Here is a 26402-nt window from a genome sequence, read left to right as displayed (position 1 = left end):
TGGCGGCTCCCGGGGAGCCCGGCGGAGAGAGGAACGGCGCTCTGCCCGCCCCGACCGCAGGGCAAGCTGCCCTTTCGGTCAGTCCCACTCCGTTGCACCGAAGGGAGCTGGTTCCCTCAACACAGCGCGGGGAAAGAAACGGCACCGGTGCGGTGTGTTCCAGCTGTGCGTCACCACGTTTGGTACTGACTTGGGTGCCAGAGCAGGAGCAGAAACACTCAGGGGACTTTACAGTTGGTATATCCTGACTCTAATGCTTAATTTCTGTTTCCAGGAAAAAAAAAAATCATGAAACTACCTCCACATCATCAGGAAACAAGCGTATGCAATATTCCACAGTACTGTTAACATGGTAGCTGTGCCTGCACTTCTAAGTAAGTGGCCACTAATTAGGAATGAGCTCCTGCTGAATATATCCACATGTTAAGCAACTGTGACTCCCAAGATCTCAAAATCAAGGTATTTCAAAGCAGACTGCCTCTCTACAACATTCTCAAACCATAGTTGTTTGTTAAGTTCAATTTCTCTTCTTACACTATAGAAGAAAGGAAAAAGAAAACAAACAAGGAAAAGGAAGATTATTAGTGAATTGGAAATGTGGTCCTGCAGTTGAAAGCAGTAGTTGGAATACATCTGGAATTAGAGCTTCGCTTGGTGATGCTGAATTTCTGCTTTAGGTGTTTTACATGTTCACCACATAGTAAGGTGTATATGTCAAATCAGGGATAAGGACACAAAGCTTCACTTGGCACAAGTGACCCAGCCATTACCAAGTACTTCAATGTCAATACTGTATCTGCTAGCAGATAGTGCCCTACTGTTAGTGCAAGGTGTTGTCATCATGCCCTCTTCCACTGTGACTAATAGCCTTGAAGAAATTAGTTATCGTAAAAAAATAAAACACATCAAATAGGTGCATGTCTGTTTAAACATCTGTATCTCATACTCATCTCAACAGTTTTAGAAAGTATCTGTTAATTTATTTCACATACATGTATTTACATTAGAGGAAATTCACAACACTGAAAATGCCACATTTACACATTCACAGATATACAGTTTTGCACTCTCTCCCCTCTTAGGATCAGGCACTCAGCTCTTCTACCTTGGCAATAATGACAACATCGATTCTCAGCAGATCAAACAACTGGTAGGCGTGGTGGATTTTAAGAAGCATCATTCTCTATATGTGGTGGTTATATTCTTCAAGCAATTGGATGGCGGGTTATTTAACTGAAGAAAAATGCCTCTTGCATGGCATTTGCATAAGCTTCTATAAATCACAAGCATAGAGGTTTATCTGTTTCTGTTTTACCATGCTGTGGGCGATCGATCTGTGCTCTGCAGAGTTCAGTTATCCTTGTAGTAGTTGTTAAAGTTGATTCGCAGTAGAAAGTCCTCCAAATGTGGTTGGTATCCTCTATTTACAAGCTTTGTTACCACTGGAACAAAAAATAAAATAAGCTTCAACTAAGATTAATACTCTAAAGTCAGCCATGACAGTATCTGTGCATTTTAATAAAAAGCCTAATGCACAAACCTGAAGACAACAGAAACAAAACTATATGTTTGCATAAGAAAGGTCCGGTATCTCTTTCTGGAATGACTAAGTATTTCAAATAAGATGCAAAGGAAAGATTACGTGTCGGTTCTAAAAGTGAAACAGTATGATGCTAATAAGGAAAAGCTTTCTGAAGTTGAGAACTCTTTCACAGTAAGAGGGTGTGTTCTAATCATAGTTTCGACTGACCAGGAAGCATGTTTGGGTCCTCTGGTGCCCTCTGTGAAAGAAGAAGCTCTGCTGAAGTTTTCTGGAGCAAAGTCCATTGTGAGAGAGAAAACCAAAGAGAAATTCCTGGGACAAACTCCTCAAGCTCTATGAATGAACAAACTGACTGCTCTAAACATCCTTAATAACAAAGGGAAAAAGGCAATAGGAACTCCCTAAGCATCCCATGCACTCATATGAAGGGAATTAGCAAGCAGCAGTAACATGCAAGGAAGAAGGGGAAGTGTATAGTTAGAAGTCAGGGCCTGAGCCAAAGCCATTGAAGTCCAGACTACCTTGTATCGGCTTTCAATGGATTCTGGATCAACCCGTTGTGAACGAGAGCATTTTACAATACACGGTGACTGAGGTACAAGTGTAGATGAACAAGCACACGTTTGTTTTGTCGTGCTTAATAAAGAGGGTGTAAAGAACTAGGTCACTCAGCAAATTTCCTTACGGAATGGTCTATTAATCTCTGTCCGTGAAGCAACCATAGATCTCGTAGTATGGCCTTAGGTGGCTCCCAGAGGTGTTCTGACTTCCTGTAGAATTTGGAAGCAGCCATTCTAACTCATCCTGAAATATCTGTTTTTGATCCTTTGACACCACTTTTGGATACCCTTAAAGAATAAAAAGGGCAGCTCATTTCCTGAAGACTACAGTCTGACTAGAAAATATTCTAGAAAAAGAGATCTAAGGAAAACAGTTGCACTTCCTTCATGAATTAAGGTTGTTTTTTTTAAAAGAAAAAAAAAAACAACAAACCCCATGAACCACCTTTGTACTCAGGGGAAGGATAAGTAACTTGTACTAAAAACACAAGCAAGATCTGAGAAATAGAGCGGGCAGACAGATAACCATTTCTTCACTTTATAGGCTAAGCTGACAGTGAGAAGAAATTTAACCACGTTAAAGGAAAGAAGATTTGGAAAATGACCTGTGCAGTTGAAAAACACGTGCCTGGAGCACTGGATATAAGCTCCAACTAGTGCTAGGAGGCTCTCTGAGCTTTAGTCCAACATGGGAATCAGAATTTTCAAGTCTCATAACAATGGTAATGCTCAACCAATGCAGATGTAGCTAAAATTACTTCTAAGTGGTATCTAACCATCTCTCATTACTGCCAATAAAAAGTTCGAGAACTCAATTCCAGAGAAAAGAGAAGTGTAAGCACATATACAGAGCTAAATACCAAATACTTATTTTGCAAAGTAGCAAAATCTTAAGGTCAGTTTTGGGATATCTGTTAGATTTCTTGTGTGGACATTTTAATTGATGGATATGCAGTCCTTTGCAAACCACAATAATGCAGTTTTCATTTGGGAACTACGTTTTCTAACACGTGCCAAGTACACACACCTTCCTACTTCTACATTATACTTCCAAAACCTCTTCATAATTTCTTCAGTTGTCAGTTGACTTTTTCTTCTATCTAGAATTTATGCAATTTCTTACCTTTGAATAAGAAGTGGGAGTAATACTTGAAGGTGTTGTACGACTGCTGCATCAGACCAAAGTTGGGATGAACGGCCATCTGCTTCCCCGCGTCGAAGCTCCACGACTGAGAGATCAGCTGGCTGCGGAACTTCAAGATAAGGCTGAAGATGCTATGTATGATGTTCATCACAGGGGCTGCCTTCTCTGTCAACAGACCCCTAACAGAACAAAAACAACTTTAGAAATGTAGTTGACATAATTTATTGGTTGTAGGAAGAAAATTACAAAGGGGTCACAATCCTTTGGGTTTCTTTTAATTGCTTAAAAAAACCTAAACCAAACCAAAACCCACAAGACTGCAGCCAACTGAGATGGCAATTTTAAAAAAGGTGCCTAAACTGAACATAGTTTGCTTGCTCTTCCAAGAAACTGGTGTTTGCACTCGTGTATCTGATTTCTAGAATGACACCTGCATTTCCAAAAGAGATGACATTTAAAAACATTATCACGCTCTGAGTCTGCTTAAACTTTGATCCCCTCATCCCATCACCTGGTATCCAAACAGCAGCTTTGGGTAAGTTTTTTCTAATTAAAACTGAAAAAGAGAGTCATGAAAGGACAGATTTCTTTTCTTGTTCATAATTTCTGTTCTTTATGATCTCTTCTCCCTCCATGTCCCCACTTTATCATTCCAGTTATACTCTTTAAGAAGAAACAAATAAACCCTAGCTCCTCTCCTCTTACTCACACCACCCTTCTGCCTCGTACACAGTAACTAAAGGGCTAAAAGCTTGTGATTCCTAAAAGACAGATGTCTGTTGCAGTGCTCACAAGTCCATCAGGTCACATTTGTTCCTTCACAGTCCAGTCCTGGTCACTGCACCTATATTAAAGGCACATACAACGTACAGAAGCAGCATTTTGCAATCCTTCAGCTAGGCCTAGTTGTGCTCAGCACTACTCATGTTGAACAAAACGGCATTCATTTACAAAGGCTACGACAAGGATGGGGTGAAAGAAAACCAGAACTGTGGCAACCATGCCCTTAGTCTTGAGGTTAGAGCTGTCCTGAGTAGACATGAAGCTTGCAGAAGGAGGCGGAACAGGAGCTGGAGACAACCCCAAGGAGTCTGGGGAAATGAAGAGGATGGGTAGCTGAGGAAAAACATCAAAGTATGGACCTCACAACGTGCCATGAAGTTTGTTTCCCTCACACAAGAAAACTTTCAGATGTGAAGACTAACTTGGTGTGTCAAGGTAGAAGTCAGTTTTACTCAAACAGATTAGGCTAGACTGGCCGCTCCATTAACTTAAATATTTGAAGTAAAAATCAGTATGGTATCTTGCCTGAAGATTGCTTTGTTGAGGTATTCAGCATGTGTCCTGTGAATTTCTTCCAGGTTGCCTACAGAAGACAGTTTGTTTCCAAATTCACACCATGTAACATGAAGAATCTGATTAGCAATGTAACCTTGAATAACTTTCACAAAATGCTGCATTTCATGTTTATAAAGCTGGAGCTGTCGAAACTGAACAGAATTTGATGCATGACTCACTAAAGCTGAAAATAAAAAACACAAATAGATTATCATCAGCACCCATGGAGAACATCTAAAATCAGGATTTTTAAAGGAACGAAGGTTTCTGTTAGTAGAGTCTGTTCAAAACACCAAGGAAATTTCTTTAAAAAATTGTGGGTTTTGGAGCTTGACAGGATTGTTTATAAGCAATTTTACATGTTAATGCTAAAAGCATTTTAAACAGGACACTCTCTAGTTCACTCATTATACTTACCAGTGCGTTTTAAGTGAAACCAAACATCCTTGAGTGTCCACACCATGTGCTTCAGCTGAAGCAAAAAGGAGAAGATCTTGTTGTATTTATTCATGCAGCTCTCAGTAATGACAATGTTCAGAGGCCAGTCAACCTAAAAGAAATAACGGTGCTGATCATACTACAGTTCTGTGTTAGAAACTGTAAGAATATTTCAGATACAAGTATTTCAGGGACATACAAATTAATATGTGTATTTCAACAATGTAATGCAATGGCGAGGCTAAGTAAATCCTGCAGTTTCCATTACACATTTGTTTTCCTCCATTCTTAAAGGTATTCTTTTATTAAGAACATATTCCTTCTACCATGGTACGTAAGAGCCATGGTATAATTTCAGTGTTCTACCCTTCTCCGTGCTTTCTTACCTTGTACCTTAGCTCTAAGCAACTCAGAGCATCAGGCGCATTGGGTTTGAACACTTCTGGAAGATACTTGAGGGCAAAAGAAAGATTGGAAGCAAGCTGGGTGTCACCATGAAGACTGTACTGTAATGCTTTATTTAGGATAGAATTAAGAACCAGTGGATTCAGCAGTTCACCTGGTGTTTGTCCCGATCCAAGCTAGGGGTAAACAAACAAAAAAAATAATCCTAATTACACAGTATTAATAAAGAGTCTTGGCTCCTGAACACAGGTGAATTAAAGCAGAATGGTAAAGTGGTGACCATCCTGCCTTGCTCCACCATCCTGACTGGAAGTTTCTACTTCTGCTGTAGGGATGCATAAACAGCACAAGAAGCAACTCCTGAACTATTTACTGTTCACAGCATGAAGGTAATCTTATACATGTACTTATTTATCTCTTCAGATGCCTCCCCTCTGCTCTACGAGATATTTGAGGTCAGAGTAGGTATTCTGCAACACAGGCCTTTCCATTGGATTTCAGCAAATGGCAACAGGCTCTTCCAGCCTTGCTGCCAGCAGATGGGAGGGGACAGCGCAGGAGTGCAGCAGTTTTCACAGGAAAGAGTGAAACACCTTTCCATGACTGCTTATCTGTCCAAGTTTGAAATTATTATCCTCAGTGGGCCAAATCCTTGTACATTCTCTATTGCTGGGATTAGCAGTAGGAAACGTTACTCTCTTCCTTGGGATTTCCTTAGGCACAGGCATCCCTTCCGAGCAAAGACGTTCTTCTGCCTCGGTTCTTACAACGTTATCAGAGCTCCTTGCTACAAGACTTCTCGACACGGCACAAAAGAGGAAAAAGGCACAACCCAGGATTCTAATTCACACCATTCCCTCATTCCCATACAAATTAATCCAGAGGTGTCAAGATAAAGCAGACAATCCAAAACCAAGGGTTAACAAAACAAAGCAAATACCTTCTCAAACAACAGGTCACTGAGTGACTGAGCAAACTCTCCATCTTCCATTAACAAGAAATGTCTCAGTGCTTCAAAATGCTTCTCTACATTCAGTTCCACAAAGTAGTAATCAACTATTGCTTTGTTCACAAGAGAAACACTAAGAACAAAACCACAAAAAAGGTATTATTCTTACAAGCAGCTCCTTCCTTACTGTTAATATTCAGCTGTGGCTACATCAGATTAATGCTCCAGTACTTAACTCTGATAAGTAAAAAAAATGAGATTTAAAAAAATCTTAATCCAGAACATACCAGAACTAAACCTGACCACTTCAGATAACTGGGTTTTGAATGGTACTGGGAAAGTATTTTAAGACTGGCTACATATAATGATGTTTAGAACACGCTGCTGGGCCTGGAGCAACATTTTATCAATAGCCTTCTGTCTTATCTCTGTCACCTACACAAACAGATTAAGAAAGAATATTAAATCCCTGAGAATATCCTAATTGGTAAAGGTCTGACAGTAGATACTGAGGGCAGGTCTACACTACAGTGTGCAGTGTAGTGTAGGTATTCAAGCTAGCTTTAAATAATTTAACTTGCATATCAGGGATAGGTTAATTCTGCCAGCACACAACTCAGGCTCGCTTACTTTGCCTTGCCGTGTCCATGCAGCTGTATACAGATCATTCTGGTAGCCAATCTGGATGTTTAAAACTATGTGAGATAATTACATCTTTCTGCATTGCACCAAACTTTAAGTATGCCATACTCAAGAGTTAGTAAATGGAAATCCAAACTTACAAGAAAGTAAGATTCCAAAACAGGAAACATTTTAACACATCTGTGAACAACTGTTTACACGAGAGAAGCTAATCTTGTACATAATAACTAAAACTTTTCCTTAAAACACCCTTAGATATACTAATAAAACGGTCCAACGTGTAAGTGTATTCCCTATATATTCCAATAGTAACAAGATTAAACTTCTATTAAACTTCAAAACAGCCTTGAAAGAGTTCCCATAGAAACATAAAATACATCCTGATCAATATGCCTGAGCTTTCACATAATCAAAACATTTTCCCCCCTTACCTTTCATCTGCCCAATAAAAACCAGCACAAACATTATAAATAACACACATTCTTTTTAGAAGAACAAGAAAGCCAATGGCATCAAAACCACTGCTGCATAATCCACAAATGTGAGAGCAAACGCTTCCCTCCAAGCCCTTGTATTTCAGAGAGACCTTCACATTTTTAATTTACATGTAAAAATACAAATTTATGCTACTATTTATATGTAAATCTGAACATTTTCATCTGTAATGGACCATCCACTGAACCACTTCTGGGAGCAAAGAGAAAATTTAAGGGAACAGATCTATGTGCAACTCTTGTCTCTAAAAAGAACTAATAAAGAACATGAATTGCTAAATAATGCATTCACTATTTCTAACCAATACTCACTGAGATACAAGCGGAGCAGTAATAGAACGTTTCATCAGCACTGGCAGAGATAAGAGCTCGCTCAGCTGTACAGCCGTCTCATCTGTTGCTGACTGTACCGTAGGATCCACAGGAAAAGTGTACGATCTTGGGATCACATGATGCAAGAGATGAGAAACTGGTAGTTCTGCTAAATTTAAAATACAAACATTGCAGTTATTATATTTAAGCAATTTGATAATCTGTTTCTATTAAATTCCACAAACCCCTCTAGGTGAGAAAATCATAATGTGTCAAAATATATTTCGCATCTTTGTGCCTAGAAGCAAATTATTTGGCTACTGTAGTTCATAATATTGGTAATTTACTGGTAATTTGGGTCTTTTTTCTGGCACTCAGCTTTCTTGCTCAAGTTTTCCACTACTTCTATTGATCACCTGTTCCAACAGTTCTACTCACACATCAAATCATAACTATCTTGATATTTTTCAATACAATACTGATCCGATAAGGCTTTCAAATAAGCTTGTTCCTTCTTCCATGTATCTTCCTCTCCCCCTTCCTCCTCCTTAGTCCTGGGTCCACTAGCTTCAGCAAATAAAGTTTCTTGAGGCACGGTATCTTGTGGAATTGCTTTTTCAGGTTCTGTCTACAACAAAAAAATGGATAAATTTTAGGAGAGATGCTGGCTTTGTCTACTCACACTTAATGTGTCCTTACAGGTAACTGACTAGTTGTTCCAACCGAAAATAAGAGTTTACTCACCTGTGCTTCTCTGACATGCAAAACCAACACGGTATCACAGTGATTACTAGATCAGGACAGAAACTTACTACCTTAACTACCAGTGTGTTTAATCCTTGGAAGTCTTCTTGACAGCTACTTCATTTCTTACCTGTAAGCTCTGTGAGGAATCTGGAGAGGTGTCCTTGTTGACCACATCTGCAATTACCGTAATTACAAGTAAATTAAAGACAGCGTTCACTTAGACCTGCTTATAATACTTAATTCGTATTTCAGATCTGTTCCCAAAGTTCTTCAAAATTTCTCTACAGACTATCACAGATGCAACAACCCCAGTAACAGTCCTTCCTCCTAGCACCACCCAGGCACTTCTATGCGAGTTCTCTACTTGAGATCACACATGGTCCTGTGTCACAAAGTTTCAGACTAGAATTTTTTAATGCTCTGTTTCTTATATAGGAGACAAGATTAAGCTCAAATTCTTTCCTCTGATTTCTAACAGTGTCCAAAAAGGTGTGCAAGGAATTAAGTAACAAGTATCCATTTTGAACACAAACATTTGCAGTTACTTTCATGAGCCCTTAAAACAAACGCTGACTGAATAAACTTAATTTTATTTTACCTTCCTGTTTCTCTTCCATTATGTTTTCTTCTTTGTCAACTTTAACACTAGCATCAGGAAGGACTGGAACACTGTCAGGTGACTGCGACCGTGGTGAAGTCTTTTCCTTAACTTGTGACATTTCTGCTTCCTTTCTGCTCCCTTCAGCAGGAGATAATTCTTCACTGTACAGAAGTGTCTGAACCGTGGAGTCAGATGAAGGACCCGAAATGGTTTTACGATGAGGTATTGGATCATTTTCGGTAGATGGGGCCCACTTCCCTATTTGGATGCTTGACTGGGATGCATGACCAAACGGGCTCCAACGAGATTTCACAGGCTCTGTATCTGAAACCAGTTCCCCAATTTTGATGTGTGACTGTGAAGCGTGCCCATGGATGTTCCAGCGAGGTCTGGCTGAGACGACCTCTGATACATTTTCACCAATCTTGATACTGGCATCAGATGCATGACCATGGATGTTCCATCGAGGCCTTGTAGGTGCTACATTTGACACATACTCTCCAATCTTAATATTGGCTTCCGAAGCATGTCCATGAATGTTCCACCTAGGCCTTGAGGGCTCTACCTCTGAAGCATATTCCCCAATTTTAATATGAGCTTCAGAAACATGCCCGTGAATATTCCAGCGGGGTCGGCCAGATTCAACCTCAGAAGTATAGCTGCTGATTTTTATATGGGAGTCTGAAGAATGCCCGTAAGGACTTGAATGTGCCTGGTAAGTGTCCGCATGAGGTACATATTCTCCCACTGTAATGTTGCCATCAGATGCATGTCCATGAATATTCCACCGAGGCCTTCTGTACTCCAGATCAAATACATTTTCTCCAACTCTAACATGTCCCTGCCAAGCTGCAGATGGTCTGAGAACTGTGTTAAAATCATACTCGTTTTGCTGATGCAATGGTGCATTGTCTTCTCCTTCCACTGCTCCTCTCAATACGGGCTGATTTTCACTTACTTGAGAAGTCTCAGAAAGATCTGAGCTAATATTTCGAAATGCCTCATCTAGCAAAGATCCTTGTACACTAACGGCAACAGGTTGTTCGTCTTGTGGCTTTGATAAGAAATCTTCTATATTCACATTGGATTCAGGCAAGGAATCAGCACTGTACAGAGGACTGCACGCTTTCTCTGAACTTTGGAGACTGCTTTCAGATCCTGCTGCTTCAGGCTGAAAACGCTGATCAGCTTTATTATTTGTTGGCTCTGCCGTGGGCAGTGTTTTGTCAGCAGAAGTAGCATATTCCAGCCCAGGCTCAGATTCTTTTCTGCCAACTGTTTCATCAGAATGCAGAGGTTTCGCAGAAGACACCTAAAAAAGAAATAATTATTACACTGTATGGCTAGTCACATAATCAAGCTACTTATTAAGATGCCACTTTATTACAAGTAACATTTAGAATTTTGCAATTTTTCAGACGTACTACAAATGATGCAATAACTACTCACCCTGCTGTTATAGTGAACCTTGTGTTTACTGAACTGAACTGAACCACGAGACAAACTCGCTTGAGGGAAACTTGGAACAGTAACCTGGAGTTTATATATGAAAATCAACTCACCTGTGAATGTGGATCGTTCACAACAGGGTTTTTATCTAAAGCCAACTGGCTCTCTTTATAAGGAATAATATCTAATTTTCTCCTGTAGTTTCCATCTGGAAGTTTTTCAAGCATTTCCTATAAGTAAAAATGACAAAACCAAAAGTCTTTAAGTACCAAGTACCAAATTTTCTGCATTGCATTTCTTAAATCTTTTCAGAAGATACCTCGATGCGTTTTTGATCTTCTAACAGAAACTTAAGACGGGCTGTTTCCAACTTGTGTCGCTGGATTTTCCATAACGCTCTCTGCTCCCTACGGGCTGCATCATCAGAAAGTTTGCTATAATGGTCAATTAATTCCTGCCTAAATGAAGGTAAAAATAGAAAGCTAAGTTACAGATTTTTGCATACTGATTTTTACCTTCCCTTCTAAAGAATAAGGCCTTTTAGCACTTCAGAACTAAGAAGCAATTTTTAAAAAGTAGAAGCCAGAGGCTTCAATCACAGGGGAAAAACAGGTGGAGAAAACAGGGGTGTATTCTTAGACAGTATGTATTCTTATAATTAGTCTTAGGAGGTCACTCATTTATCTTAAGTATTTTTATATATAACAGAAGAAAGTGAAATACAACTAGATACACAACAAGAGCAATTCAAATAATTATCAGTCTAACTCCTCCACCTGCTTTTTATTTCTGCTTTAACATACATGTGACCACTTTTACTGAGAGCTCAGCTTTTAATTGTAAGATGTAGTTAAATTTTCTCCTGAAATTCTGATTACAACAAAAACCAGATTGGTTGACACAAATCAGTGGGCCCTAGATTTTTGGGTGACTAACCATTCCTAAATCACAAAATTCCTCATGGATTACCGAACATCCATACATCCATCTTTTAAATACAAACATTACCCTTGGAAAGCAATGTCAGGGAACTGCTAGTACCATACATTTTAATATACAACAATTTTTCCTCAGGTCTTTATGATGGTTTTGGAGCGTCTAAGCTTTGGAAGACTACTCAGATACATTTACCTTGCCTTTTTTTCCAGTTCTTCTTCTAAAGCTTTCAGTCTTTTTTCTCTCTCTCTGAGCTCTCGGGCATAGCTGAAATCATCATCAATCTCCTCTTGCTTTATTGCAAGGCGACGCTGCATAAATATTTAACACTTTTAAAAGCCACTCTCAATACCAGTTGTAACGTGCACATCTGCAAGAAGTTCTTATTTGTACCCCATGCGCTATTGATTCAACTTCAGTACAATAAATCAAGATATCCTTTCAATTATTTGCCTAAGAAATAAGTTGGCCTTTAGAAACACACACAGCAATACCTCGTGGTCTTTTGCAAACTGTTCTTTCAGCTTCTGAAACTGTTCCCGTTTCTTTGCATCCAAAGCCATTCGTTCTGATATTTGTCGATCTATATGACAACAAAGATACTTAGTTTACATTAACAAACCCACTAGAAAAGACATGAAACACTACCGCAACTTACCATTAATGGCTTTTAGTACTTTGCTAGCAGTTTCTCGAGCATGAACAATTAATTCTTGTTTGGCTATTTCCATGCGCAAATCCTAAAAAAAAACCCAAACAAACAAAAAACCAGGTGGGAATTTCTTCTATTATTTTAGACTTGACAATACAGTGTTGCAAAGACAGGTGCACACTTTATAATAGTTATTAACCTATGAGTACAGTACAGAAACATAAATAAAGCAATTAAGTAAAAGAGAAGTCTATAAACTAATATTGGAAGTTAACACTTCAGACCTTACAAGAAACTAAATCCATCTGATATATGCACTACATTGATGGCATCTGAAAGACACAAGTTTCTTTATAACTATGTGTTCTGAAAAAACAATTAGCTATGCGAATTACAAAAAGTCTTATCTAGCTCCTAATTAGCTTGTTACATTTATTAGAATCTTAGTACTTTTCAGGAGGAGGTCAAATCTGCTGCTGCAAAGAACTAAGATGGAAGTCCAAAACTCATTTAATATATGAAAATGCCAACAAATGACAACACACCACCTACACTTCTAGAAGTTACGTTAAGTAAGTTTGTTTTCTGCAATAACAATTCAAACAGCAATTGACCAATGAAAAAATTCTGACCATGAATACAAATTCTTTCAAAGTCATAACAAAAATTAAAAATTAGTACTTTTTTAAAAAACCCAACAATAAAGTCTTTATTCTTTTAATCATTTACCTTTTCCTCCTTGCTCATGGAACTGTACCGGGCAATTCTTTCCATTCGACCTACGTACACCGCACAATCTCTCTCTATTTCTTTGAGCTCCTCAAGTGAAAAAATAACTGAAATTCGGGGAACAGGTATATCTGACCAACATATATAATGCTGAAAAATGAGAAATTCCCTTTTAAATACATTTTTTAAATAGTAAGATTTACTATTATGAAATAGTAGATTATGAACTCACATTATACATTTTAACTTAGCAATGCTTTGAGATACTGAAACAAGCTCCACACAGGATCTAAAATTTTTAATATCATCAGTTTTAGCATTTACATCATTCCAAGTAGGAGACAGAGGTATAACATTCCAGAACCTGGATCACAGGTCAAATTCTCAAGGTCCACTCTTTCCCACTGAACTGGACAGGAGCCTAAAATCTGATACATACAGTTACACTAGTCATTTCTAAACGCCTAAAATTTTGCTTTTCTAAATATTTGAATTAACTAAGCCTGAGTAACTCAGTACTGAATGCACCTCTCCTATCAAAAGTTCACTTACACTCCCCCCCCTAGATCTCCACTTAACAGGAACTGTCTGGAACATAACTAACACACACTTACAGGAGAGCACGCTACACAAGACATAACTCTCAAAAATACAGCCAGTGCACATCACAGAATACTTAGTCTCTAAGCTAATATCTTAGAATCACAGAATCATTAGGTTGGAAGAGACCTCTGAGATCATCAAGTCCAACCGTTGACCACCACGCCCACTAAACCATGTCCTGAAGTGCCACACCTACACATTGTTTGAACGGCTTCAGGGACGGTGACTCCACCACTTCCCTGGGCAGCCTGTTCCAATGCTTGACTACTCTTTCAGTAAAGAAATTTTTCCTCATGTCCAATCTAAACCTCCCCTGGCACAACTTGAGGCCATTTCCTCTTGTCCTATTGCTAGTCACTTGGGAGAAGAGACTGACCCCCACCTCACTACAACCTCCTTTCAAGTAGCCATAGAGAGCGACAAGGTCTCCCCTCAGCCTCCTCTTCTCCAGGCTAAACAGCTCCAGTTCCCTCAGCTGCTCCTCATAAGACCTGTTCTCCAGACCCTTCACCAGCTTCGTTGCCCTTCTCTGGACACGCTCCAGCACCTCAGTGTCCTTCTTGTAGTGAGGGGCCCAAAACTGCACGCAGTGTTCAATGTGTGGCCTCACCAGTGCTGAATAGAGGGGCATGATCACTTCCCTACTCCTGCTGGCCACACTATTTCTGATACAGGCCAGGATGCTGTTGGCCTTCTTGGCCACCCGGGCACACTGCTGGCTCATGTTCAGCCAGCTGTCAACCAACACCCTCAGGTCCTTTTCTGCTGGGCAGCTTTCCAGCCACTCATCCCCAAGCCTGTAGCGCTGCATGGGGTTGTTGTGACCCAAGTGCAGGACCTGGCACTTGGCCTTGTTAAAACTCATAGCATTGGCCTCAGCACAGTGATCCAGCCTGTCCAGGTCCCTCTGCAGAGCCTTCCTACCCTCAAACAGACCAACACTCCCACCCGATTTGGTGTCACCTGTAAACTTACTGAGGGAGCACTCAACCCCCTCATCCAGATCATCAGTAAAGATGTTAAACAAGACTGGCCCAAAATTGAGCCCTGGAGGACACCGCTTGTGACCGGCCACCAGCTGGATTTAACTCCATTCACCACCACTCTGTGTGCTCGGCCGTCCAGCCAGTTTTTAACTGAGCTTAGAGTGCACCTGTCTAGGCCATGAGCCACCAGCTTTCCTAGGAGAATGCTGTGGGAGACAGTGTCAAAGGCTTTACTAAAGTCCAGGCAGATGACATCGACAGCCTTCCCCTCATCAACTAGGGGGGTCACCTGGTCATAGAAGGAGATCAGGCTGGTTAAGCAGGACCTGCCCTTCAGGAACCCATACTGGCTGGGCCTGAGTCCCTGGTTGTCCCGTACATGCTGTGTGATGGCACTCAAGATGATCTGCTCCATAACCTTCTCTGGCACCGAGGTCAGACTGATAGGCCTGTAGTTGTCCAGATCCTCCTTCTGGCCCTTCTTGTAGATGGGTGTCATGTTGGCAAGCCTCCAGTCATCTCGGACATCCCCTGTTGACCAGGACTTTTGATCTTAGGTCTTTCTGCTCCCTAAATCTCTGCAGCTGTTCTACTCAGTGCAGAAAACAGGTAAGTGAGCTTTAAAAAAAAGCCCACAAAACCCAAAACGTGCAAACAAGTATGCTCACACTGGATTCCTCAGTCTACTGGTAAAAGCCAGAAGATGGGATGCCCACAGTTCCTGGGACTGTGTCAGCCTCAGTAAAAGGGAAGAGCCAGCTGTTTAGGGCATTATCATGGAAAGGGATGAAATGTGACTGGCACTCTCAGACAGATGGAAGATGACTGAACCCGAGTGCCCCACATCCTGAGGGAATGTTCTATCTAGTAAGACACTGCATTAGTGACTGATAAAGCTGTAATATATAATGGAAATTATGGCTGACATTGTTTTATAAAAATCTCAGTACTACTGGCAAACTGGAGTCATGGTTTGAGAACACTTATCAGAGCAGACTGAGGAGAACTGGCAGAGGGTCATCTCACTTGAGATATTAGGCTTATGCCTGATACCTGATATCAGATACTGATACCGAGCTGCTCAGCTCTGTCAAGACTCGGTGGCTCTGATCTCAAAAAGAAAGAGAATACTAGTTACTTGGGAAAGAGTGCCTATAGACTTTAGACACCTCTGTGGTTGTTTCATTGTCAGACATATATAGAGAAGAGGGAACCCACAAAGTATTTTAGCATCGTTTTTCTTATCAAGGGCAAGACTTGTTCTGCAAAATATGGATAAACAGAACTATGTGAGCACTTCTTGGAAATGAATAGAGCTGAAATACAAGAGCTATGCAGAACTGAGTCAACACCTGGCAAGTGAGGCATCTTTAAATCAAAAAACAGTAGTGTGAGTTGTGTGAAAAATGGAAGGCACTTGCTTGGAAGCCTAAAATATTTCTGCTTTCAATACAAAGGAAAATAAGAAATATAGCACGTGCATTGGATAAATTTGATCTTGTCAAAAGTTTGTATTTCTGCAGTGAGGTGTTGGCAAGTAGAGTGGATAAACAGCTCACAAATATCTGAGAGCAAGAAACTGCCTTTCACGAATCAACATCCTACTTATGCAATACCAGTTTTCGATAAAGAAGAGAACTTATTAAAAACCTAGAAACTTGCTCTAAAGAGACATGGTTTTCTTAATGTAATATAGGAAGAAACCAAACCAAAACTTACCCTAGGACAGCACAATTTCAGCAAGTTTATGGTTTTCCCACATATGTATACATCATTAGCAATATGTTTAAGAAATACAGGGACACAATCTTCTACTTCTTTTGAAATCAAAACATAACCATGAGTCCAGTAATGTTTATCTACACATCAAACAAAAAGATTAAAGTGTATCTTTTTAACTATTTAATCAACAGCACAAATTATATAAATTAGAAATGCTCTGTATAGATACTGTACCTCTGAAACAAAGATAATCCTCATTCACTTGGATCATAAATTCTCCATAAACATCTCTGAATACACCACTGTATACCCAATCATAGATAAATCTAAAAAAAAAAAAAAATTGTACAATATTGAAAATCAATCCTCTCACCCCCCTATTATAACCAAACAGTAAGTATACTCTTTAAAACACCAAAACATACAAGCTACAGGCAGGATAAAAACCAGCAACTAAGTGCTGTCACACTGATATTTAAAGATACACACAGGACTCTGTTTCTACATTTTTCTTAAAAGAAACTATCTTTATATAGAACATTTCAGCGACAATTAGTTAAGATAAAAGAACATTGCCTTAATTAAAACAATCTTTTTATTTCTGTATATTAATTTACTCAGTGTATCTTAGAAATTTCTAGAAATCTTTGCAGTGCATCAAAAGCATAGGGAGAGATAAGCAGAAGGGATTTATTTTAAAGAGAGGTAATTTTATCAGGGAGAAACTGAAAGTGTATAAAGCAAAGATGTAATATTGATCACTTCCTCCCCAGAGCTAGAGACATTTTTAATATACATTAATATATTCTGTATATATACATTATGAGATACTGCGATATATGTATGAGAACTACTATTTTGGAATATTTATTCATGCTTTTTCATATTCCCTCTATGTGAAACCAAACTTTTGAAGAAATAAAAAAAGAAACTATAGGGAAAAAGGCTCAGAACACCTTGAAACTAATCTTTTCTTTTCTTACTAGTTGCAATACTAACACTGTTTCTAGATGTTGGGTCAGTATAACAAACAGGAAGCATTTAGCCCAGGAACCACTGTTCAATTTTAAGGTTGTAAGTAAAAAGATAAGAACTTTTAAGGTGTTAAATCTGATGTTTCTATGATTTATTTGAGCAACAACTTCTGTTATTTAATTTCTTTCAGGTCAATAAATGAGTGGGATAACACTTTCTGCAGATAATGGAGGCCTCCTTCCACAGCAGCCCTGATCATGTATGACTGATGTTTTGACAGAGATCTGCAACAAATTTAGAAGTCAATGCTGTAGGTATCACATACTAGTAAGCATACTTCCACATTTTTTAGGTTCCTTGCAATGCCATGACATCCTGCCCTTGGTATTTCAGAAATCCAACCACTTTCTATAAACTGCAGGGCAGGAGCTGTGAAGATATTTCAATCAGTCTTCTGATAAATCCAAAATCAAACTTCTCTGAAAAACATTTTATGTAAAAGGAAGAAAAACCACAAAGGGTGGCCATGGAAGGAATCTTAAATTTAGAGCATTCTGACAGATTTTGGTTTTCTCTTTCTAGTGTCATCATATCTACTAAGTATCACTGCACACTAGTAATGGACGACAGCTATAATCTCTATAAACAGCTAACATTTAAAAAAAATTAGCGTCTCTTCAGAAGTCTCGAACAATTTCTAAACTGATGTGCACTGCTTCACAAAACTGTTGCAACCCAAGGAACTCTACCTCCTATTGTTAGTTAGTTACATCTTCTTAATCAACAACAGATTTTTTTTTCTTAGTTTTTGCTTACTGAAAAGCCTACAAAAGACATTGGAAATAATCTCAAACTTTCCCAGTCTGTGCCACACCAAGAGAAACCTCTTAGTTGCCAGTTTCAGGATTTTACTATAGCTACGAGAAGAAAAAAAAAATAGAAGCTTAACCGAGTCTTATATTCCAGCACGAATTTCCAGGACCAGCAGCAAGAAAGAAGTCTTATTTACATGTATTTATTCACTAATCTAGTGACACATAAAACCCTTATGTTGTTACTGAGCTGGGAAAGAAGGATTCAGCAAAATGAATTAATTTTAATATGTATTTTGCAGATATAGCCACATCTTTTATTTTCTCTGAAAAGGTTAAAAGCCATTGTTAAATTAGCAGAGTTACTCCCCAGGTTACTAATTCAGAACTGCTCTTAAACACAATTATGCAGAGAACAGTATGGACACACCTTGTGTAAGGTTCACAGCTCGTCTTCAACAAAGACAGAAGAACTGGATAATGCTCATTGCTACAGTTGTTGAGAGCCTCTTTGTACAGATAAGAAAGCAACTTAACACCCTAAAAAAATTGAAAAATATTCTATATTAGGCAACAAACTCTGCTACAACTTTAATAACAAAAGACTCACAAATATGCAGATTCACATGTTTCACTAGACACAGAAGGCAGGATCCATTTCACTTCCTCTAACTATCTGCAGTTAAGATCACTTTATCTCAGCTAGTCACCTCAAGCTCACTTTATAGTTGCTGCAGGGAAACATCTATGTTTAGAGATGGATTAATTCAACTTCCTACAGACATCTCCTTTAGAATGAAATGCAAAGCACTATAACGCTTATTTCAGGTCCTTTGTTTACTTTAGGAATTGAAAACACAAGACAAAATTCCAAAATTTAAAATATCTGGAGAAAGGATCATGGCATTCTAACTGGAGGTCCAAGGTCGTATCTTTGGTAGCAGAGAGACCAACACTAAACATTCTGTGTTAAGTCCTATCTAATCTTGAAGAATATTAACATTGTAACGCAAACCAAACATAAAACCATCAAATTCATTATCACCGTAGGAAATGAAGCACCAGCTCCACCACTGATCCCCACCGCTGTTGTTCCTATGCCACAAAGTTCAGCTAAATACCTAAAAAACAATATTAAAAGAGATGTAACAATCTCAACCAGAAGTCTCTGAGATGACAGTGATGAACTCTGCTAAAGTTGAATATCATACAACCACCCTACTGTATCAGCTGAACGATAACAGGGATAACAAAGGAACTGAAGATAAAGATCTTAACATGTTTTCCCTAGAAACTCCTGGATATAAAGAAATCTTTCTGTTAAAATAGAGGAAAAATACGAAAAGACTACATAAGCATGTCCATGTAATATTATCTCTTTTAGTGTATATGAAGAAATAAATTGCGCTTTTTCTGCTATGAAAAGCTTAAATATTTAATATTATTCGCTTACCTCAACTGACGACCTAATTTTCTGAAGAGAAAGCTGATTGTTAGAAGACTTAAAGTAGGAGGTGTTGACAAAACACAGGCTCGGTAATACTGAAGATACTTTCTCAGCCCACTCGTGAATGCCTAGTATCAACAGAAAACATTTAAAGTCTTACTATGAAAGCTCTTAATAGTCTATCTAGGTCTCACATCAATTGCATCAGCATGAAAATAAACCTTTTACTCAAACAATTTGCATATGCAGGTAAGAGGGACTTGTATACCAAAGTAAGGGGAAAGTAAAAGTCCATGCAACTTCTGACGTTCCCCTCAGCCAGATGACTCCTCTATACCCTTTATACATCCAGTGAACGGTGCCTGTACCCACGCACACAATAATAAAGCAGCTCAGCTCAGCTTCTTTGAGTTGCCCTTTGAGGAGCTCCTCATTCTCTAATAGCTACAATATGAACCTAGGGAAACCTGTTTCCTTACCTTCATGCCTAAATTGGATACTGGAAAAAACTAGTCCAGAACTTTTTCTAACATGATAAGGAGAGAGATTTTCTTAATTAATTTCTAGTAACGTTGCTGTAAATCAAATATACAGAAGGAATATATCTTCATAACCAATCCTAACTTAATTCTATGCATTAGAAAGAGATTAAATCACCTGATACTACACAGTGTATGTACGGTTCCACATAATATACAGAGGACTGACAGGGAAAATTTGCACTTAACTCTGAACAGAAAAAAAAAAAGTAATTAAAGCTATTAAATATCACATTTCTCTATTTCTTTTTTTCAAATATTATTATATACGTACACAGTATTAAGAAAGTTCTTGTATTTTAATTTCATACATCTTAAAGATGTAATGTTTTTAAAACATCTAAAAATGATATTCCTTTAGCCCTCAACAGAACAACATGCCTAAACAAGTCACCCTTCACATAATACAGACCTTTCACCACGTGCTTCAGTGCAAGCAAGGCCTAAGCACACAAAGCTGTGATTTAAACACAGTGGCACCATTCACTGCCGACCTGGGACAAGCACTGCACTTAAAATGCTTTGCAGCTGTGCAGAACACAGAAATTCCAGCTTTACACAAAATCAAAGTTACCTGCTCTACCTAAGATAATTGGCCCATTAAATCTAGATGATTTAATACAAATGTTTTACCTGAAACACAAGTCCTTTGCTGTATGAAGAATCTAAAACTGGCTGAAGAGAAAAACGACTTAGTCGTGTGTAATAGGTTCCATACTCTGCAACTTCTGAGAGTAGGTTGTGCATTGTCTCTGGTGAAGTTCCAGATACATATACCCCCTCCTTTATCACAAATGTCTGAGCAGCCTAAAAGGATACAGGGAGGGAAAAAACAGGCAGATTCAAACATTTCATAGCTATATTCTGATTTAAGATAGCAAACATTTACACACAAAAATTCAGCAGACAAATATTCAGTTTAGATACTCTGGTATCTCTGGATACTAGACTGTATAGCTAGGATAGTGCGATAAACACATTAAATTGTAGCAACATGTCAGGAGTATGAATGGTATTTTCAGATATACAGAATAAGACTCATTATCTAAAACCTTAAAGAAAATCCAATCTCCAAAACTCTTTACACATCTATTTTCAAGTATTCAAAAACCCCTTTTCACTGAAGGGACTACAGATACTGTTAGCCTACTGCAGGAACATCATCATCAGAACACAGAAATGCTGCCTTATTGCCGTTAGGTCGCACTCAGCTTTTTAGCTGTACCCACAACTGCAAGGTCTGAAAAGAAATAAATGTATTGAAAAGGAAACCTCTACAAAGAAAAAAAGAAAAAGATGTGACTGAGAAGCGCAGTTAAAAATCTTCCATACCTGATTGAGTGAAAAGGTGGTGGACACCACACCAATGAGGACGTTCAAGACATCCTTAACCAGCTCAGGTTCTTTCATTAGCACAAGCTGTGGAAGCTGAAGTACAGTGTTACTGAACAGCTGCAATTCTCCTTCTCGAAGTTTGTAAAATTTGTCAAAAGCTTCTCTCCCAGCTTCAGTAAGATACGGTTCCTCTTTTTTACCAGGGGGGCTATGTCAGAGTAAATACAACATGACAAGACGATTATATGAAAAGAAGGAAATACATCTCCTAAAGAAAAAAAGGCATTTCAGAATTTTACACAGCTGGTACTGACTATAGAAAAAGCTACTAGTAACATAGTACCTTTTCAAGGGAATGTGCATTCAGTCAATGAAACTGTAGCCCAGACTCTGTACAGTGAAGAAACAGACAGGTAATCTGAACATCAGTTCAGACACAGAAACCTGGACGGAGAATCACCACCTTCTCTTGTGGCCTTCTCTGACGCAGTTTTCACATTAGGAAAATGAGGTCAATGCGTACCAGATTTCCAGGGTCCATGTAATACTACTGCTCGAATATGTCAAAGAGCAGCATGCTCAAAATGCTACAATGACTTGTATTAACACATTTTAGCTCTTCCCAGTGAGGATTACTATCCCCTCCAAAATAATTTCTTCTTCCAAAAATTCTGCATTCTAGTAGCCTGTATTACATGAAAGCTGTCAGGCATATGATCTAGATTTGGCTCTAAGATCCTTACAGTCTAAATGGCAGCAAGAAAAGCTGTCTCATACTAGGAACAAAGCTAGAGTGTGCTACTGTGGCTTTGAAAAATCAGATCAGGGAACTTCTGAGTTCCTGAGCTTCTCAGGCTGTATAAGACTGCAACACACATCACTAGATTATTAATTAAAATTACGGAAAACACACGGAGCAAAGTTTCTCCAAGAATCAGGCACACCACTGTTCATCAGGAAGGTAAGGAAGATACCAGCCATACCTGCCTTTTTGTCTTCCACTTTAGGGAAGCTAGGAAGCTTTAACAGGGCTATAGAGAGCCTTCTCTCACGAGATGCATCTTCTACTCAACAGCCAAAAGAACCACAAGTCTAACTACACCATCAAGAAATCTGTTGTAGTAGTTCCTGTTCTGGTTACAGACAGGTAAAACGAATACAATACAATACTATACTGGGAGAGATGGGTTTAACCATTCTAGTGCTCTACAACTGCCACTTTCTCTTTTGAAACTGAAAATAAGGAATCATTTTAGACTGAGATAAATTGTAAGTCAGATTAGTCAGAAAAACGTCGCATTTCACACAAACAGCAAGCGTTCCCATAATCTCGTCAGTGTTTTGGACAAAGATGATTTTGTTTTATCTCTTCCTATGGAACAGCTGCAATCTAAGAACTAGTTTGCTGAAAGTGCATGCTTTATTCCTTTCTCTGTCACTAATGCAGTATATTGAATTCTCTGAATTAAATATGCACATTTCACTGTTTATGCTGACGTCATTTGGAATGAAGATGAAATGCACCTTCATACATGCGCATATGATGCACAGTAAGTTTGCCAGTAACATCAGACACGTACTATCCAATCCTCTCCCAACATCTTCGTTTGCTGGGTCCATACGTAAGCACTGCGTCCCACAAGTCTATGTCTGGAGTCATGCTCGGCTCTGACTGAGAATCAGGAGTCAGATTGGATGCTGACTGGAATCCCTCATCTTCTGACTGGTCTATACTTTGGGGAACCTGTCAGAGAGAGTTCAAATGTTATACATGAAAACGCTTTGCTGAAGAAACATACGCTAATGAAGTTCTTCTGCATCATTCGTGATCAAGTGACTCTACAGGACTCAACGGATGTCTATGGACCCCAGCTCATCCACCCTCCCTTTGCACCTACTTTAAGTTTTTCCTGTAAGCACTCTTTTCATTCCTTAAGTCTTTAAGGGTTATTAATGCCTATACATAAAAAAACAATCACCATCAAAATAACATACTAAGTTTGTTGGTGTTAGACTTGAAACTTCGCACGTAGTTCTACAAATGAAGAATCTGAGTTCTGGGTATTAAACAGTATGTAACACTAATAAAATCATCCTGCTTAGTAATTCATTTGAGCAAATGATACAGGCTATAGTTCTTCAAATTTGTAAACATTTTGTCAACTATGATTTTATTCCCTTATGCACATTCACATGCAGAAAATCTGCAGGTGTCCAAACAGTGTATATGCCACATCCTCACCTTCCACTCAACAGGAGTTCTATGTGCAGAACAGTACTCAATTTTAGTAAAAGATCAATCACACCCACATAAAAAGCATGTTCTTCAAGAAATTGCAAATTTTCCAGTCTGATGGAAAGAGTACAGCACTTACTCAAAAAGATTCTGCCTCCCCTAAGCTACAACTTAGATCCATATGTGTGCACTAAATGGCACAGGGGTTTTCTTTTTTTAACATGTCTGTCTTCAAGCTTCCCTGAGTTAAGGGAACTGTAAGAGCTATTCGTATGTTAAGCAGAGGAAATAAAATGAGGATTAGAAGTACAGAAGTATAAAAAAACCTACCCACACACAGTAAAAATGGAAAGAAAGAAAAAAACCCCAACAAGTTTATCTAGTCCCTCTATGAGAATAAAGCAGCAAAAATAAATAGAATGGGCAGCAAAAGGGGAAAAAAACAAGATACAGTGGAAACTGTACACACTGAAAGGGTAAAAGGACAGTGGGAACTAGGAGGTTTGATGAAATATACTAACTGAAAAAAAATGCTTTAGGATACCACAAGCCAAGAAGAAAATAGAACACGTTAGGCAATGTGATCTGAACAGCAAAACGCACACATTCAGACCGGAATGCTTCCGCAGTCAGGCTGAACAGTAACACGTAAGCAACAACGCAAAGGAGTCCAATATGCAAAGCAGGCAAAAAAGCAAGCAAGAGATTACTGGGGTGGGGAAGGCACAGATGCAGCCACTGGCTAACTTCATAAAGCCTATGGCCACACAACGGTTTCTTACACAGTTATAGGAACCCAACGTTTTTGTTATTGTACATCTCTGTATCCAAAAAAAGCTTATCTCCTCCTCAGCAAACAAAAGGGTCCCTGCTCCACCTTAAATTCCAACACTGTATGCTTCTGTTACAAATTAAATGACTACCTACATTTTAAACTAAAATTTCAAAGGGGCATACTGAAGGCATGCATACACTCATAAGCCCGAAACAAATGTACCATACTTTAATTGCAAGTCCAGACAAATCTGCATTGTCAGGCACTGGTGGCAAATCCAACTTGATGTCCATATCATACGTACGGCTATGGACAAGAGCACCGAAGAGCGAGACCCGTGTTTCTTTCTCAAACTTGTCACCAACAGGATAGTTCTGTGAGAACAACCCTATGGCAGGGAGTCCAGTGCCAGGTGCAGCCTCCATTATCTGAAGCGTCTTTTGAATTGTGTCATTGAACTGACATTCTTCGTTGGTTATTAGAGATTGTATATCAGCTTCAAATACGCTTACATCATAATAATCGTAACCCTGATATTTGACGTTTCTCCCAACATATTTGTTGTTCAGAAAATAGTCCTTTTTTTGTGGTACAAGCTGAGGAGGACCTGTTCCAGCAAGCTGCACTAAGAGATCCAAGACAGAATTAACTTCAGTAAACGGTAAGCATTCAGCTGTTTCCAGCTCCTCCACAAGATTCTCCAGTCTATCCGCTTGAGCGCCTAGGCCACCAACTCTCAAGTTGAAAGACAGCATCAAAATTTTGTTTTTCACTGGAAGCCTGGAAACGTTTGATTGCAGCTTACGAGCCTCATCTTGAAAAAGGTTTATGAACAGGGCATTATAAGCAACCCTTTTCAGATTTTGTTTAGCTCTTCTCTTGCTGACCTTCCGCCTGCCCAGGTGGACCTTCCACGGTAAACCTGTCAAGTGTGCTTCACACAAATCACTGAACAACTGTGTAATGCTCTCCATTTCAAATCAAACTGTCAGGTTACAGCAGCTACAGCCTGGGTTGCTGGTTTCACGCAAAGACCTGAAAAGTATCAGGAAAAGGAAGAAACACTCATAATGTGATTGGGAAATTGATGAGTATGCTTTAACTTGAACAGCCCAAAACAAGAGAGAAGAAAACTGACCTAGCATGTATTTAGGACATGAGCTATAAAAATAACACTATGACTTTGATCACAAGCCAAGCGATGGTGGTGCAAGCTTAACTCCAGATGCCTGATTTCGCTCGGCAGACTGAAACAGAACAGAGAAGATTGTCCTGATCTAATACAGGATCCACGCGGGAACACCTCCAAAAGCTTCACCCCTCTAGCTTTCCTCAGGAGACACCCGCCACCCCCTCCCACCCGCGCAGCGCCCTCAGCAGAAGCCTCGGGGCCCCGCAGAAAGCAGGCGAGAAGATGCGGGCAAGAAGCCGCGGTGCTGGCGGTGACAGGAGCGCGGGGCCGGCCTGCGCGGCACCCCCGGGGGCGGCTCTGAAGCACCCACCGAAAAGCCGCGGGGGCTACTCCCGGCGGCGGGGGCTCGCCCTAAGGATCGAGCTGGGCCCAGCCCGTCCACCCCCGCGCCTGCCTCCCCCCCGCCCCGGCCAGGGCACGCCGACACCACCAGCACCGTCGCCCGCGCGGCCCCGCACCCCGCGGGGCGGCCCCGCCGCCCGCTCCTGCCCAGGGGGACGCGGCCCCGGCGCCCCCCACCGCCCCCGCCGTACCTGCGGCGGCTCCCCCGGCGCCGGCGGGAGCGGGACGCCGCGGCCGCCTCCCTCCCTCAGCGCGGGGCGCCGCGCACGGCGCCGCCGACGTCACGGCAGCGCGACCGGCTGCGGCGAAAAGAGAGGCGGCGGGGGGGGGGGGGGGCGCGGCCTCGGGCGGCGCGGCCGCGCTCCGCGGAGCTGCCCCCGCCGGGAAGGCGCCCGAGGCCGAGCAGCTGCTCGCCGCGCCCCGCGGAACGGCGTGGGCCCAGGTGCCCCTGCACCGAGGCCCGCGGGCTCTCGCAGCACCCGCGTCCCGCCGCGGGGGA

The 26402-nt window shown here is 40.2% G+C and overlaps 1 protein-coding gene across 3 annotated transcripts; it reads right to left on the bottom strand.

Annotated features, from left to right (window-relative positions):
* Positions 1 to 964: 964 nt before the first annotated feature.
* On the bottom strand, positions 965 to 25343 carry TUBGCP6 (tubulin gamma complex component 6). 3 transcript variants are annotated; one of them, XM_086473614.1, is made up of 25 exons: positions 24597 to 25343; positions 22939 to 23102; positions 21356 to 21566; positions 20657 to 20830; positions 19491 to 19612; positions 19083 to 19158; positions 18468 to 18577; positions 16485 to 16576; positions 16248 to 16387; positions 12940 to 13089; positions 12217 to 12298; positions 12053 to 12141; positions 11754 to 11869; positions 10942 to 11080; positions 10736 to 10852; positions 9173 to 10485; positions 8700 to 8757; positions 8264 to 8453; positions 7826 to 7994; positions 6369 to 6510; positions 5410 to 5604; positions 5003 to 5135; positions 4556 to 4769; positions 3227 to 3426; positions 965 to 1442 (listed from the first exon to the last, which is right to left on the bottom strand). In XM_086473614.1, the coding sequence occupies exons 1-25, from the start codon at positions 25341 to 25343 to the stop codon at positions 1351 to 1353; spliced, it is 5235 nt and encodes a 1744-aa protein (XP_086329740.1). In that variant the 3' UTR covers positions 965 to 1350. The 3 variants fall into 3 exon arrangements, with proteins under 3 accessions (XP_086329740.1, XP_086329748.1, XP_086329732.1); XM_086473622.1 differs by having other exon boundaries at positions 9176 to 10485; XM_086473606.1 differs by lacking the exon at positions 965 to 1442 and adding an exon at positions 2240 to 2391 and having other exon boundaries at positions 8700 to 8754; positions 9170 to 10485.
* Positions 25344 to 26402: the final 1059 nt, after the last annotated feature.

This window comes from Leptosomus discolor, chromosome 1 (assembly GCF_034619465.1).
Source record: "Leptosomus discolor isolate bLepDis1 chromosome 1, bLepDis1.hap2, whole genome shotgun sequence".
Classification (NCBI taxonomy): Eukaryota; Metazoa; Chordata; class Aves; order Leptosomiformes; family Leptosomidae; genus Leptosomus; species Leptosomus discolor.
Note: the sequence above shows the minus strand (reverse complement) of the source record. Positions and strands in the feature narration are given on the sequence as shown.